Source organism: Schistocerca americana, chromosome 2 (assembly GCF_021461395.2).
Source record: "Schistocerca americana isolate TAMUIC-IGC-003095 chromosome 2, iqSchAmer2.1, whole genome shotgun sequence".
Taxonomy (NCBI): Eukaryota; Metazoa; Arthropoda; class Insecta; order Orthoptera; family Acrididae; genus Schistocerca; species Schistocerca americana.
In genome coordinates this window covers 660,518,341-660,535,541 of record NC_060120.1, presented here as the reverse complement: position 1 = coordinate 660,535,541, position 17,201 = coordinate 660,518,341, and the positions used below count along the sequence as shown (strand labels likewise).

Here is a 17,201-nt window from a genome sequence, read left to right as displayed (position 1 = left end):
GCAACAGGGTGCAAGCGGCCTAAGTTTTTGTCCAAACATTCCATGTAAACTACGAATGGTCCCCTATCTGTACGTTTGTAAAAGTTGAGAGACCTCGGAGTAGGTGCAGGTCCCACAGGAGGGGTGTTAGTTGCAGCATGTTGATTAGGAGTGAGCCCAGAAGCAGTTGCTACAGGGGGGGCAGCTACATTTGAATCGTCAGTTACAGGTAAGAGTTGATTAGCGTCTGCTATGAAGGTTTTGGAATTTCTTAAATCCAGACTGACCTCACTTTGTCGCTTGTTTCTCGTAGCGGAGAAGCTGGAGGAATCCTGTTCCGATAAATCCATATGCTCTTCTGCCGGCTGTATTCCAGATTCTCCCCGAACAACTGCTAACGAGTGGCTGATCACAGCCGTCATGTTGTCCAATGTAGTTCCTGGAGGAGCTGGTAAGGGTGCTGCATCTGGATGTAGCCGCTGGGCAGGTGGTTGTTGTTGATGTTGTCCCGTATGGGCGTCGAAGTCACCACCCCCTTCTCCATACACCCCACCATACATGGCGGGGCTTGCCGTCACCGATAGTAATGTCAGGTGTTAATGTGCCTAACAGAAAACCGTACCAAACGAAAGCTGTTACGCGCGTGCACTAGTAGGTAAACACAAGCGTCACACGAAAGAGCGACCGCGTAGCACGTCTTAACACTTCCGCGTCTGCAAGCGAACTGTTGGATGACGTTATACCCCGCTGGCGCCTGCGCTGTTCTAGAAAGCCAGCAGATAAATTGGTGAGCTTCTCTAACTCTACATGCACGCCCAATACGTTTCCGTGAGAAAGTCAAATACCTCGGTGTCTGGCTGGACCGGAAATTACTCTGGGGGACCACATACAACACATGACCAACCGAGCTAGCGCGAGGCTCAAACAGCTCTACCCTATGCTCAACAGGCGTAGCACCCTGAACAGAAGGGTGTCGAGGTCCATGTACATGACACTTATCCGACCCCTGATGACGTACGCAGCTCCTGTCTGGGGATACGCTGCGCCTACACCTGCGCCGTCTGCAGCTCATACAAAACAAAGTACTCAAAATCATAAGAAATGCTCCACGATACACACGCATCGCGGACCTTCACCGGGAATACCGACTTGAGACTCTCACGGAGGTAATCCACAGACTCACCACAAGACTATACATAAACTCCAGACATTAGAACCCGTTTATTCTGAATCTGGGGAACTACGACCACAACCATAGATGGAAACATAAAAGACCAAAAGACATACTTGTAAGGACCTAACATCTATGGCCAAGCATACGCAAACATAACGGTACAGGTGAGCCCCTGTTAATCAGACGCCATTACTGGATATCCAGCTGGAATACACTGCCGAATAACTGGCACCACGCAGGGAAGCCGTACCGTACACTGCATGCAGACAAGCTCCACACGTCCCCCACACAGTGAGATGATCTATGGACGATCTCTGTATAACGATCTTGATTGTTCCAGGAATGTAGCGGCTGCAGCAACTGGGATACATCGCCATCGCTTGCCACGGTAATGATGCATGATACCCATACTAACAAATGCAACCTTGCATGAACTATTGCAGCTAGTAAGCCACTACTGCTCTTACTACCCATCCCACTGTCGCAGAGGTTTTTTTTTCCCCACGGCACGAGCCTTGGCACATTTTTCCCTCTGCTCTTCAAATCGCTACCCTCACTCGCGTTTCGTCCACTATCTATCACCTGATGGACCGTGTTAATGCGTAGTCTTACCCAGACGCACGGATAACATCACAGTCCAGCATCCTGTGATCCACTTACTAGATTACTAACATGTTGACGGAGGTGACAGTAGAACTTTTGGTTTGGTCACCACGTTGGTGCGGGCGTGGAGGGGTCCCATCTCTCTATAGCGACGGGACAGTAGCACCTGAAGATGGAGGGCAGTTGTCTCGCTGAAATATTGTGCGGTTTCTACAATATTATCCGGCGTAATTCCCGGGAACCTATGAAGTATATTTAATATATTTTTTATTCTAATAGCATCTTGCGGACCTCTCTGGCAGGGGATCCGCGAACCACCTGCTGGGAACCGCTGGTCTAGTATAATGCGAGCGACGGTTATCGTGGAGTAGCTTAACTTCACGTAGTCTTCCTGGTTGTTGTTCTTGGACTGCGTCCCACTTGTTGACAATAAATGTAAGCAGTGATAGTTACAGCAAGGGGAACCTATTTGTAATACACCTCACCGTCGTTGTTTCTCCAGACTCCCCAACGGGGAACTGTTGCTTTGTTTGGGTTCAGCCATTCCTTTCTTTTCCTTGTGTTAACAGAGTCACCATTTCTCGTCACTAGTAGCGATGCAGAATAGTAATGGTTGGTGTTGTTCATAAGCCGTTTGATGACGAGTAAACAGAGATGCACTTATGGCCACCCGCTGATTTTTGTGACATTACCTTAGAGCATGTGGTATCCATACATCCGATTTTTGAGCCTTCCCCGTTGTTTGCAAATGTCGCATGATAGTGAGGTGATCAGAGTTTATCACATTTGCCGTTTCTCGAGTAGAGTGACCAGGATCATTGTGAACTAATGCCTTTAAACGGTCTTCATCAAATCCCGAAGGTCTTCCTGGACATGGAGAGTCACTAATGTGAAAACGACCCTCCTTAAAACGAGAAAACCATATTTTCGCCGTGCTCTGTCCAGTAGCGTTACCCCCATACTCAGCGCAAATGCTTGTAGCTGCTTCCGCTGCTGTCACCGCTCTATTGAACTCAAACGGAAGACTACGTCGGAAAGTTTCGTTTTCTCCAGTTGGCACTCCTTTTTCTAGCGTCCACGGCTCCACTCACTATCCGCAGATGACAAAATGACAATATGTAAACTGATACAGCAAGAGTGAACTACAAATAAAATATGACAATAAATAAATAAACCCAAAGCAACCGAAATACCAACATGGAAAATTAAAAAAACGGTACGAACTTATCCATCAGCCTAATACTACAAGTTTTGTGTAGTTACTGTACTGATATTCTCAATAACTTCGTTGAAATGTATTTGAAGCTTCTCTTTCAGTTGATGAAATGGATAGATTGGATAGTCTTTCTTGATACATCGTAATGTAAAGATAATTTTTTTATTGGTTTCAGTTGCGAAAAGCTTGCCTCCAAGATGTGACTGAGACACAAATCGTCAAGAAGTATTAAATTACAAGTGACGTACAGGGTAATGAATCACTGAAGTCTAATTTAATTATTTTTAATTATAAACTGAAGGATTTTTTGGGCTGTCCATCTAGCAGCAACTTCCACACTCGTATCGGTTCATGTAGATGCCTATGAAAAATGGTTCAAATGGCTCTGAGCACTATGGGACTTAACTTCTGAGGTCATCAGTCCTCTAGAACTTAGAACTACTTAAACCTAACTAACCTAAGGACATCACACACATCCATGCCGGAGGCAGGATTCGAACCTGCGACCGTAGCGGTCGCGCGGTTCCAGACTGAAACGCCTAGAACCGCTCGGCCACACCAGCCGGCGCCTATGACACCTTTTTAATTCTTGCAGCACTTGCTCCGTATTAAACTCATCGTAAATTTCTACCATGTTCTCCAGAGCTACAGCCCGAGCTTCATCGGGAACTTCAAGAATAAATTTTGTTTCAACAACCTGAAAAATTTTAGTGATTTCCTTCCAGGCGTGTATCGTTGTGACAATTGTTATACAAATTGGTCTGTGCATTCAAACATTTAACGACGAACTTCTAGAATCGATAGTCCAGTGTCCGGAGCTAGTTCACCCAGCATGTTTTATTTACCCTCCTTCTTTCTCATCGGTCATGTTAATTTATATATCACTGTATTTTTAGTGCCAAAAGTTTATTATTAACAACTATAGTTCGTTCTGTCATTAAACTCTCATTCAGGGTTTTTAATTTGGCGAGTTTTTCTTACAAAGTCAGTTTTGGAGACTATAGATATTGTTGGACTAAATTTACTTCCTCTAGTATCGTGTGCCTAATGATGACGCAGAACAGAAACGTAAAATCATATTTAGCTGAAAGGGGTAAGCTTGCTGCAGATCTAATATCAAAATTTCCCTTGGATGGATCTTGCATATCTTTCAAAGTGCTCACAACTGTTTCCACGTTTTCTTCTGTGAGTTTAACTGAATGGCAGTGAACCCTCCAGCTAGTATCAGACAACTGTTTCAAACTTTTTCGTGTTTCTTGTACAAGTAATTCCCATCAGTATGTAGAAGATGAGATGAATGAATATAACTTCTACTCCACAGTTCCAAAACAGGTGAAGCTAGACGGAACGCATGAGAATGCATGCACTCCACAAAGATTTAACAGATGATTAACACAGAGACAGAACAGAGCTTTTGGTTCGACTTCTCGAATTTTTCGTTGTACTCCTCGACTTTCTCCCGACAGCGATGCAGCACTGTCAAAACCTTGGTCCCTGAACAACCCACTATGCAGCCCTTCTTTTTCCAACTGCTGTTGAATATCTTTTGACATGCCCTCTAGTTCATCTAGTTGGATTTTCATGTCAATAAAACCAACTACGTAATAATTATGTATAACCTTGAAAAAGTGATTTTAAAAATGTAATACTGTAGTTAAAAAATTAATAAATCCCTGGTAACCTCTTCACTGTACTTATTCGCGTATTATTAACACCTTTGTAAATGACCTAGGTATCAAAAAATGCTTCATGTAGAATAACTGTGTCTAGCAGACAACTGGTTATCATTCTACAGTTTCTAAGTTTCATGCAACATCTTACGATAATTCTAAAACTTCTGAACAGGGCCACTGACAGTTGTCACGGGCTGATAATAGGTAAGTAGGTATCCCTATCAAACTCTCAACAATCTCTGGTTCTTTCAACTTATCCAGGCCCCGTCTCCTTCATTTCCTATCTTTCTGCAATTTCTTCAGTTTTAATCTATAGTTCATAGCCAACAAATCGTAGTCAGAGTCCACATCTGCCCCTAGAAATATATTAAAATTTAAAATCTGGTTCCAAAATCTCTATCTTACCATTACATAATCAATCGGGAACCTTTCTGTGCCTCCAAGTCTCTTACACGTAAACAACCTTCTTTCATGATTCTTAAACCAAGTGTTCACGACTGTACAAAATTCTGCCAGGCAGCTTCCTCTTTCATTCCTTCCTCCCAGTTGATGTTTACCTATTCTTTTTTCCTTCTCTCCCATTTCCTATTATCGAATTCCAGTCCCCTACCACGATTATATTTTCGTCTCGTTTAACTTCCTGAATAATTTCTTTTATTTCATCATACACTTCTGTAATCTCCTCGTCATCTGCGGAGCTAGCTGGTATATAAATTTTTACTATTGTGGTAGGTGTGGGCTTCATGTCTGTCTTGGCTAAGGTAACGCGTTCACTATGCTGTTCAAAATAGTTCAACCGTATTCCTATTTTCTTACTTATTATTAAATCTACTCCTGCATTACCCCTACTTGACTTCTTATTTATAACCCTGCATTCACCCGATCAGAAATTCTGTACCTTCTGCCACCGATCTTCAGTAATTCTCAGTACGTCTGACTTCGGCCTATCCATTTCCCTTTTTAAAGTTTCTAACCTAACTGTCCGATTAAGGGCATTAACACTCCATGCGCCGATCCGTAGAACGCCACTTTTGTTTCTCCTGATGACAACGGCCTCCTGCGTTGTCCCTGCCCGGAGTTCCGAATGGGGGACTATTTTACCTCCGGAATATTTTACCCAAGTGGACGCTATCATCATTTAATCATATAACAGAGCTGCATGCCCTTGGCAAAAATTACGTCTGTGGTTTCCCCTTGCTTTCAGCCGTTCGCAGCACCAACACAGCAAGGCCGTTTCGGTTGATGTTAGAAGGCCAGATCAGTTATCACCCAACCTTTTGTGCCTGTAACTACTGAAAAAAAAAAAATTACCCGTGGTCTAGGGGTAGCGTCTTTGATTCATAATCAAATCGTCTTCGGTCCCGGGTTCGATCCCCGCCACTGCCTAAATTTTGATAAATAATCAGCATTGGCGGCCGAAGACTTCCGGCATAAGAAGTCAGCCTCATTCTGCCAACGGCCTTGTCAAAGAGGGCGGACGAGCGAATAGAGGTTCAGGGCACTCTCTTGTCCTAGGGGTGGGAAATTGCCCCTAAAGGCGGAAGAATCAGCAATGATCAACGACATGAGGATGCAGAAGGCAATGGAAACCACTGCATTAAAGACACATAACGTGTATCCACAGGACATGTGGCCTGTAATTGAAGAAGTGTCATGATGATCTCTTCATTGGCAAAAGATTCCGGAATAGTCCCCCATTCGGATCTCCGGGAGGGGACTGCCAAGGGGGAGGTTACCATGAGAAAAAGATTGAATAATCAACGAAAGGATAACGTTCTACGAGTCGGAGCGTGGAATGTCAGAAGCTTGAACGTGGTAGGGAAACTAGAAAATCTGAAAAGGGAAATGCAAAGGCTCAATCTAGATATAGTAGGGGTCAGTGAAGTGAAGTGGAAGGAAGACAAGGATTTCTGGTCAGATGAGTATCGGGTAATATCAACAGCAGCAGAAAATGGTATAATAGGTGTAGGATTCGTTATGAATAGAAGGGTAGGGCAAAGGGTGTGTTACTGTGAACAGTTCAGTGACCGGATTGTTTTAATCAGAATCGACAGCAGACCAACACCGACAACGATAGTTCAGGTATAGATGCCGACGTCGCAAGCTGAAGATGAACAGATAGAGAAAGTGTATGAGGATATTGAAAGGCTAATGCAGTATGTAAAAGGGGACGAAAATCTAATAGTCATGGGCGACTGGAATGCAGTTGTAGGGGAAGGAGTAGAAGAAAAGGTTACAGGAGAATATGGGCTTGGGACAAGGAATTGAGTTCCGTAACAAGTTTCAGCTAGTAATAGCGAATACCCTGTTCAATAATCACAAGAGGAGGAGGTATACTTGGAAAAGGCAGGGACATACGGGAAGATTTCAATTACATTACATCATGGTCAGACAGAGATTCCGAAATCAGATACTGGACTGTAAGGCGTACCCAGGAGCAGATATAGACTCAGATCACAATATAGTAGTGATGAAGAGTAGGCTGAAGTTCAAGACATTAGTCAGGAAGAATCAATACGCAAAGAAGTGGGATACGGAAGTACTAAGGAATGACGAGATACGTTTGAAGTTCTCTAACGCTACAGATACAGCAATAAGGAATAGCGCAGTAGGCAGTACAATACAGAAATACAAGTCGCTGAGGAATTAAATAAATAGGAAGTGCAGGGAAGCTAAGACGAAATGGCTGCAGGAAAAATGCGAAGACATCGAAAAAGATATGATTGTCGGAAGGACAGATTCAGCATACAGGAAAGTCAAAACAACCTTTGGTGACTTTAAAAGCAACGGTGGTAACATTAAGAGTGCAACGGGAGTTCCACTGTTAAATGCAGAGGAGAGAGCAGATAGGTGGAAAGAATACATTGAAAGCCTCTATGAGGGTGAAGATTTGTCTGATGTGACAGAAGAAGAAACAGGAGTCGATTTAGAAGAGATAGGGGATCCAGTATTAGAATCGGAATTTAAAAGAGCTTTGGAGGACTTACGGTCAAACAAGGCAGAAGGGATAGATAACATTCCATAAGAATTTCTAAAATCATTGGGGGAAGTGGCAACAAAACGATTATTCACGTTGGTGTGTAGAATATATGAGTCTGGCGACATACCATCTGACTTTCGGAAAAGCATCATCCACACAATTCCGAAGATGGCAAGAGCTGACAAGTGCGAAAATTATCGCACAATCAGCTTAACAGCTCATGCGTCGAAGGTGCTTACAAGAATAATATATAGAAGAATGGAAAAGAAAATTGAGAATGCGCTAGGTGACGATCAGTTTGGCTTTAGGAAAAGTAAAGGGACGAGAAAGGCAATTCTGACGTTACGGCTAATAATGGAAGCAAGGCTAACGAAAAATCAAGACACTTTCATAGGATTTGTCGACCTGGAAAAAGCGTTCGACAATATAAAATGGTGCAAGCTGTTCGAGATTCTGAAAAAAGTAGGGGTAAGCTATAGGGAGAGACGGGTCATATACAATATGTACAACAACCAAGAGGGAATAATAAGAGTGGACGATCAAGAACGAAGTGCTCGTATTGAGAAGGGTGTAAGACAAGGCTGTAGCGTTTCGCCCCTACTCTTCAATCTGTACATCGAGGAAGCAATGATGGAAATAAAAGGAAGGTTCAGGAGTGGAATTAAAATACAAGGTAAAAGGATATCAATGATACGATTCGCTGATGACATTGCTATCCTGAGTGAAAGTGAAGAAGAATTAAATGATCTGCTGAACGGAATGAACAGTCTAATGAGTACACAGTATGGTTTGAGAGTAAATCGGAGAAAGACGAAGGTAATGAGAAGTAGTAGAAATGAGAACAGCGAGAAACTTAACATCAGGATTGATGGTCACGAAGTCAATGAAGTTAAGGGATTCTGCTACCTAGGCAGTAAAATAACCAATGACGGACGGAGCAAAGAGGACATCAAAAGCAGACTCGCTATGGCAAAAAAGGCATTTCTGGCCAAGAGAAGTCTACTAATATCAAATACCGGCCTTAATTTGAAGAAGAAATTTCTGAGGATGTACGTCTGGAGTACAGCATTGTATGGTAGTGAAACATGGACTGTGGGAAAACCGGAACAGAAGAGAATCGAAGCATTTGAGATGTGGTGCTATAGACGAATGTTGAAAATTAGGTGGACTGATAAGGTAAGGAATGAGGAGGTTCTATGCAGAATCGGAGAGGAAAGGAATATGTGGAAAACGTTGATAAAGAGAAGGGACAGGATGATAGGACATCTGGTAAGACATGAGGGAATGACTTCCATGGTACTAGAGGGAGCTGTAGAGGGCAAAAACTGTAGAGGAAGACAGAGATTGGAATACAAGCAAATAATTGAGGACGTAGGTTGCAAGTGCTACTCTGAGATGAAGAGGTTAGCACAGGAAAGGAATTCGTGGCGGGCCGCATCAAACCAGTCAGTAGACTGATGACCAAAAAAAAAAAAAAAAAAAAAAAAAACCTACTGAAAAGGCTGCAACCCCTCTTCAGGAAGCACACGTTTGTCTGGCCTCTCAACAGATACCCCTCCGTTGTGGCTGCAGCTGCTGGACGGCTTTCTGTATTGCTGAGGGACGCAAGCCATCCGACCGACAGTAACGTCCATAGGTCACGGGAGGGAGGGAGGGATGCATTTAAAGTAAATTTTCAATATTTGCACCTGTTGGAAATCTTATCAACATCTGACTGGATATCTGTGCAAGTTTTCCAGACAACACTTCATTATAGCTAACTCAGTCATCTACAAAAAGTCTGAGGTTGGTATTAATATTGTCTGTAAGGTCACTAATGTACATAATGAATAGCAACGGTCTCAAGACACTTCCCTACAACTCGGCTGAAGTCGTTTCTACATCTGTCGATGATTCTCCATTCAAGATAACACGCTGCGTCTCCCTACTAAAAAATCTTCAATTCAGTCACACATTTTGTTTGTTACCCCATATGGTCGTAGTCTTATTAATAAGCATTGGTGTGGTACTGAGTCAAATGCATTTCGGAAGTCAAGAAATTCTCCATGCACCTGATTGCCTTCGTCCACAGTTTTCAAGGATGTCTTGTTATAGAAGCTCAGTTGGGTTTCACGTGGCCGGTATTTTCAGAATCCATATTGGTTGACACGGAGAAGGTCATTCTGTTCCAGATGCTCGTTACGTTTCAACTTTGCAGGGGGCTTCGCGACTGGAGTATCTCTGTTCTACATTTAGAGGCCACTGACACCCCACATGACGTATCCAAAACTCGTGGCTGAATTAAGAATGCTGTCAGACAACTAACAAATAAAGAAGGCATACTCCCTAACGGCAGAAAAGGGTGTGTAACGAAGAAAGATCCACAGTAGGAAAAACGCTTCGCATGTAGAAGCAAAGTCTGTCATTTGAGTCAAGTATAATGTGGATTCACTGAAAAGAAAGGGGTACCTACAGAGTGGCGGTCAAAACGTTTGATGGATTGGGGTGTAGCCAAGTGAAGTATGAAAGCAAAGAGGCGCGAGGAAGGCTATGTTGCCAACAGCGAGAATGTTGACTCAATGGAAATGTTCTATTTACAAGCATGGCACACATGCTGTATTACACGAATTTGTACGGGTATGCAGACATTCTCAGTGCAGCACTTTCACAGGGAAAGTTGGGGTAACAGGCGGAATGAATGATTATTTGAAGAGGCACTGGGAACCAAGCGTTCCTTGCGTCAAATCACTTAACAATGTTGAACAACTTCTGAAAGCCTGTTAGTAGAGTTTGCACTCATCCTGTATACACACTAGCGATTTAATCTGTATAATTCTTTCAGTAGCAGGTTTGTGAACAAATCTTCTTGTGAAGATGGAAATGAGTTAAGCTCATGAAAATTTTGTCGCGTAATTTATATAGTGCTGACAGTGTATAACATTCTTTTCTGTTACAGAGGCTAACCGATCGTGTACAGAGACGTAAGGGAAACAGCACTAAGACTACCTGGATGAAGGAATGGAGGAAAGTAGATGTCAATGAATACATTCTTTGGTTTGTATGAAACCTTTCATTATAAGTATGTAACAGAAAAAGGAAAGTAGCCTAGCTATACACTTCACCCATTTACTGTTACAGCTGATCTAGGTGGATGAACCGATGCCTCTGCGGGGAATAGTCAACATGGCGGCAGCGAAGTCAAATTCTGAAGAACGGAGCTGTGCTATATTCGGTTGCTGGAATGTTGGTGGCGCCTTTATGGAAAGGAGAAAGGACATTGTTACCGAAAAAATGTGGAGAACTGGCTTGCATTACCTGGGTGTCACAGAGACCAAGATGAAAGATGAAAATGGTTCACATTGGAAAGAAATAGGTCGCGACTGCGACCTGCTATTTAAGGGAGTCACATACGGGCGTGCCAGGGCTGGGGTCGGACTGATACTACGTGGGGAGTACAAGAACAATGTGAAAGACTGGAAAGGGGTAAATGAAAGGCTGTTGGTCTCCCATATTGTAGAAAGAGGTCACTCTATTGCGCTGTTCGTCTTCTACGGTCCAGATAATTGCCGCCTGAAGGTAGATAAGATGGTGTTCTTCAACGAGCTGCAAAATACTATCGATCAAACAAAGGAGGATAACATCATAATTGTGGGAGACTTCAATGCAAGAGTAGGAAGAGAAGCGGAAAAGTGGGACAATGTGATTGGAAAAGAAGGAGAGAACGTAATGACAGACTCCGGAGAGCTTCTACTTCAGTTGTGTGTAGCCAACGACTTAGTGATACTTAACACTTTTTTCGAACACGAAGGCGGGCAAAAATACACCAGATATTGTGAACTAAAAAACGCAGGAGGGGAAGGCACGAAAATACAACAGTCGATGATCGACTACTGTATTGTCAAAAGAAGCATGTTGCCTCACGTCAGAGACACAAGAGCGCATGATGATGCGATAATAAAGGATCACCGTCTGGTAACAATGGAAATGGAGATGGAGCAGAAGCCCACTAAAGATGGCGTAAATAGATGCAGACAACATAATGAGATCGACACTCAGATAAGGTATCGCTTGTTAAGGCAACAAGCCATTCAAACGAGTTATCAAAACCGTGTGTCAGATATCTTGAGCAGGAATCCTCAACAAAGTGCGGCGAGTCTAGAAGATAGGTGGTCGAGTCTCAGAAACGCATTACTCGAAGCAGCCGAGAACGTATGTGGTACTAGCAGGCCGTGCTGTAACCGACGGGGGACGGCATGGTGGACAGACGATGTGGCAGGTGCTGTGCAGAGGAAGAAGGTCGCGTGGCGTAACTATCGTAGCGAACGTGATCATGTTCACATGTCGGACTATAAAAATGAGAGAACAACGGCCAAAAAGGCTGTAGAAAAAGCGAAAAGATTTTCTTGGACGGATTTTGGAAACAAGCTAGGAAGTCCGCGCACTGAAGACCAGAAACTCTTTTTCCACGTGTTTAAGAAGGTGAATCGGGATGCGCATTGTACTACACAAAATCTGAAGTCTACAGATGGGTCTCTCCTTACAGATATGAATGAAATTGTGGGAAAATGGCGCGGGTACTTCGAAGAGCGTTTTGCTTTGTCCGAAGATCCAGGTTTGCAAAAGCCAGAAAATGAGGCGGGAGAAAGTATCAGCAGAAATGAAATGAAGAATTCATTACAGAAGATAAAAAATGGCAGATCCGCTGGTCATGACAGAATAACGCCAGAAATGGTTAAGCATATGGGAGAAAAAGGACATGTGGAGCTTCTCAGGGTTTTTAATATGGCGTGGAAGGATAAGAAGGTCCCAGAGGACTGGAAAGAAACTATAGTTTTTCCTTTCTACAGAAATGGAGATAGATCGCTCTGTGAGAGCTACGGAGCAATATCGTTCCTAAATACGGCTGCCAAGGTATACGCCAGGATACTAGAGGAACGCATCCGGAAGGGAACGGAAGAAAAGTTAAATGAAGCTCAGTGTGGTTACAGACGAAATAGATCCAAGAATGATCACGCATTCGTCATTCGACAACTTATTGAGTTGTCAAACGTGCGAAGAACTGCACTTCATCTTTGCCACATCAACCTAGAGAGAGCGTTAGGAAAACTTGCACTAAGTGTCGTATTGGAAACCCTAGCTCGAAAACATGTGCCTGCCAGCACCAGACTCGCTGTTCTGAGTTTGTTCGAAGGAAGAATAAACTACGTGCGGACAGGAAACGTGCTGTCCAGAGCTTTTGGAACAGGTTTCTCGCTAAGGCCTCAGGACAGTTTGTCCTCTTATATAAGTATCCTAGTACTGGATGATGTCTTCAATAGTTATCAGGCTCGAACAAAAGAGAGCATTTGCAAATATATGCCGGTATCAGTTTCAGCATATTGCAATCAAGTTGTCCTTCTTGCTGCGACGAGAACAGAACTGCAGCACAAGTTGGACGTCTGGTGTGAAGAGACGAACGGAAAACGTCTGCATCTGCTGGCAGAGGATGCGCGGGTAATGTCCGTGTTGGCGGGTGAAGACGTTGGGACAGTGGAAATCGACGGCCGTGCCATATTGGAAGTGCCTTGTCTCTCGTATTCCGGACTCTGTATAGGTCCTCGCCTGACAGCCGAGGAATTCAACAGGCGCATCGGCGATGCGGGCCGGCTCTTCAACGCTGCGAAGCACGGAATCGTCGGTAACCACAGGGTTGTAGGGAAACGGACCAAGGAGGCTCTGTTCGATTCTGAATATGTGGAGAGAATGGTGCGCGGGAGTGCCACGCGTTGGATATCGGCCAAGTCAGACATTCCCCGCATGAAGTCCATGGAAGATCGCTACCTCCGACATTCCACGAATTCTGGCTGCAGGAGGTACAACATGAGAACGCGGGCCGACACAAGGTCCTTGGCAGGCATGCGACAACAGCAGCTCGCGTATTCGGACCACGTGAGGAACATGGAGGAAGGTCGCGCTCCACGCTCCGTCTTGGAAACACTGGAGTCCGCGAAAAAGACCCCAGTTTATAGTTGGAGGCGAGATGTAAAGAAAGCCAGGGACAAGACCACGCTGACGCTGAGAGACCCTCTATAGGATGCGAGTGAAACAGGATTGGCTATAACCAAATTATGACTCTAAAAAAACATTAATGTACTTTTATTTGTTCTCTGCAAATAATACAAATAGTAAACATGAAAACATCGTTTTATTATTAGGGTTCAGTACCTCAATCGATAAAAAGGAACTTTTATACACTGAAGCACCAAAGAAATTGGTATAGGCATGCGTATTCAAATATTGAGATATGTAAACAGGCAGCATACGACGCTGCGATCGCAACGCCGGCCGATATGGCCGAGCAGTTCTAGGCGCTTCAGTCTGGGACCGCGCGACCGCTACGGTCGCAGGTTCGAATCCTGCCTCGGGCATGGATGTATGTGATGTCCTTAGGTTAGTTAGGTTTAAGTAGTTATAAGTTCTAGGGGACTGATGACCTTAGATGTTCAGTCCCGTAGTGCTCAGAGCCATTTGAACCATTTTTGATCGGCAACGCCTATATAAGATAACAATGCCTGGCGCAGTTAGTAGATCGGTTACTGCTGCTACAGGGTCAGTTTATCAAGATTTAAGTGAGTCTGAAGGTGGGACAAAGCATCTTCGAGGTCGCGATGAAGTGGGGATTTTCACGCACGACCCTTTCATGAGTGTACCGTGAATATCAGGAATCTAGTAAAACTTCAAATCTTCGACAATTTGCTGCAGATTCCAATGCTGGGCATCAAGTGTCAGTGCGCGAACCATTCAACGAAGCATCATAGATGGCTTTTGGAGCGGAAGGCCCACTCGTGTGCTATTGATGACTGCACGACACAAAGCTTTGCACTCACATGGGCCCTTGAGCACCGACACTGGACCGTTGATGACTGGAAACATGCTGCCTTGTCGGACGAGTCTCGTTTCAAATTGTATCGAGCGGATGGAGGTGTACAGGTGTGGACTGAGTTGGGTTGATTTCGGGGAGGAGACCAAACTGCGATGTCATCAGTCTCATCGGATTAGGGAAGGATGGGGAAGGAAGTCGACTGTGCCCTTTCAGAGGAACCATCCCGCCATTTGCCTGAAGCGATTTAGGGAAGTCACGGAAAACCTAAATCAGGATGGCCGGACTCGGGTTGGAACCGTCGTCCTCCCGAATACGAGTCCAGTGCGCCACCTCGCTCGGAAACCTGTGTGGAGACAACCTCATGAATCCACGGACCCTGTATGTCAGCAGTGGATTGTTCAAGCAGATGCACGCTCCGTAATGGTGTGGGGAGCGTGCAGTTCGACTGATATGGGACTTCTGATACGTCTAGATACGACTCTGACAAGTGACACGTATGTAGACATCCTGTCCGATCTCCTGCGTCCATTCATGTTCGTTGTGCTGTCCGATGGATTTGGGTAATTCCAGCAGGACAATGTGGCACCCAAACGTCCAGAATTGCCACAGACTGGCTCCAGGAACATTCTTCTGGGTTTAATCACTTCTGCTGGCCACCAAACTACCCAGGCATGGACACTATTGAGCATATCTGGGATGCCTTGCAACGTGCTATTCAGAAGAGAGCTCCAGCCCCTCGTACTCTTTCGGATTTATGGACAACCCTGCAGGATTTATGGTGTCAGTTCCCTGCAGCACTACTTCAGACATTAGTCGAGTCCATGTCACGTCGCGTTGCGGCACTTCTTCGTGTTCGCGGGGGTCCTAGATGATATGAGACTGGTGTACCAGTTTCTTTGGCTTTTCAGAGTAGGATCACTTTTTTGTCCGTCTGTGTGTTTGTCTGTCTGTCCAACAGTTCAAAACCCTGTTTATCAGGAAAGGGTAGATTTTATGTCGCATATTGAGGTTCACGTTCTCTTGGTGATGTAAAAAAAGTGAAGTAACTAAGTCAATTCAATCAAATGATAAGGCAAATTAAGTCACATATTTTGATAGTCGAAAACACACCCATTGAGACCCACAGGGATTTCCCGCTGATCTAGAATCATGAAATTTTCCGAGAAGCTGGCTTTCACACAACAACCTAACGGAAAAATCCGAAAATTGTTAATCTGAAATTATATCATACGAAAAAAAGTCATTTGTTATTAGACTGTGCGTCTGTCCGTTCGTCCGTTTGCCAAGACCCCATTTTCTGAGGAATGGGTAGATGTATCAAGCTCAAAGTTATATGTAATATTAAGGTCTATGATACCTTTCGTTATAATAAACGCCAAAGTTAATGCAATCAAAAGATAATGCCATTTATGTCAAATAATTTTCTGTTCGCAAACTCAGTTGTTAAAATCTACAGGGTACTACCTGTTGATCTGGAATCATTAAATTTGGCGATAAGCAAGGTTTCACAGTAATTTTTAATTATATGACACGAACAAATTTTTTGGTCATGTGCTATCGTAGTGCCCCTCTATCTGTCTGTCTATTAAGAGCCCTTTTTCTCAGGCACGGATAGACTATGAAGTTGAAATTTATGTCACAGACTGAGGACTGTAGTCCTTTGGTGGTGTAAAAATGTTACGTTTTTAAGTCAATGCGATAACAAGATACGACCATTCATGTCACACATTTTGATACTCCCTCATTAGAAACAGTAAGGTTCTCCTCCTTGATGTATGATCACGAAATTTGACGGGATGAAAGGTTTCACTGTACAAGTAAAGGGAAAAATTATAAAATTGTTAATTTATGTCACACGAAAAATATTTCTTTTGTCATTTGTTATCCGACTTTAAGCTTGAAATTAAAACATTCTGGAAGGTTTTGGAATCCGTGGGACCGATATCTTGCCAGTCATGAATAGTATATATCGGATATAAAAAAGAAATAGATGAATAAATATATTTTAATCATGCTGCTACCGATTTTTCGTGTAACTGTGGAGTACGAGTACATATGGCCTGACGCGATCGTTAGGAATCGGCCAGTTTAACCTCCAATAACTCATGTACTATTCAAGTTACACGCCGGTAATTTATACCAATTTAGATTTACACTAATAGCTTTCTAAAGACACGTCGATCGACGAAATCGGATGAAGCGTTTACATTTTGGAAATTCATTGCTGGGTGATACTTGTATAATTTACCGTCAGATACTAAACTTTAAACTAATAAAGATATTGAAAATCTGATTACACCATCAGAATCGTCGTGCAAATAATAGTAAGGTACATGTTTCTTTTTGGGGTATCATGATTCATCTGGCTACTATTAATTTCAATACGAACTGTGATATGTCTGCCATTATCGTTTCACAAAGTCCGCCATCTTTGGCACTCCCGGCATAGACATCTCCTTCATCGACACAGAGCACCGTCCTCGTCACAGCGTCAACAAGGAATTCCCAACCACGCCACGCCTGGACCCCGGCTAATGTTCGGCACCACGTGGTCCAGCTATTGTGCGGCGTCACGCGGTGGCTAACGAGCCGCGGCTTTGACGAGCGTCCTGTGCGATCGCCCCAATTCCAAACATAGAATATTTCCAGGGTGCCGCAACTCACCCGTTACCTCACACACCTCCACTTATTAACATTCTGGCTTGCAAGAATGCTCAGTTCATACAAGTACACAC

The 17,201-nt window shown here is 43.8% G+C and overlaps 1 protein-coding gene across 1 annotated transcript in view; it reads left to right on the top strand.

Annotated features, from left to right (window-relative positions):
• LOC124590739 overlaps positions 1–13,781 on the top strand; it is a 65,956-nt gene extending 52,175 nt beyond the window's left edge. The window contains exons 2-3 of the mRNA XM_047131673.1: positions 10,561–10,658; positions 10,743–13,781. Of these exons, the coding sequence (XP_046987629.1) occupies positions 10,764–13,676 (2,913 nt within the window). The 5' untranslated portion in view covers positions 10,561–10,658; positions 10,743–10,763 and the 3' untranslated portion in view covers positions 13,677–13,781. The remainder of the gene's footprint in view (positions 1–10,560; positions 10,659–10,742) is intronic.
• Positions 13,782–17,201: the final 3,420 nt, after the last annotated feature.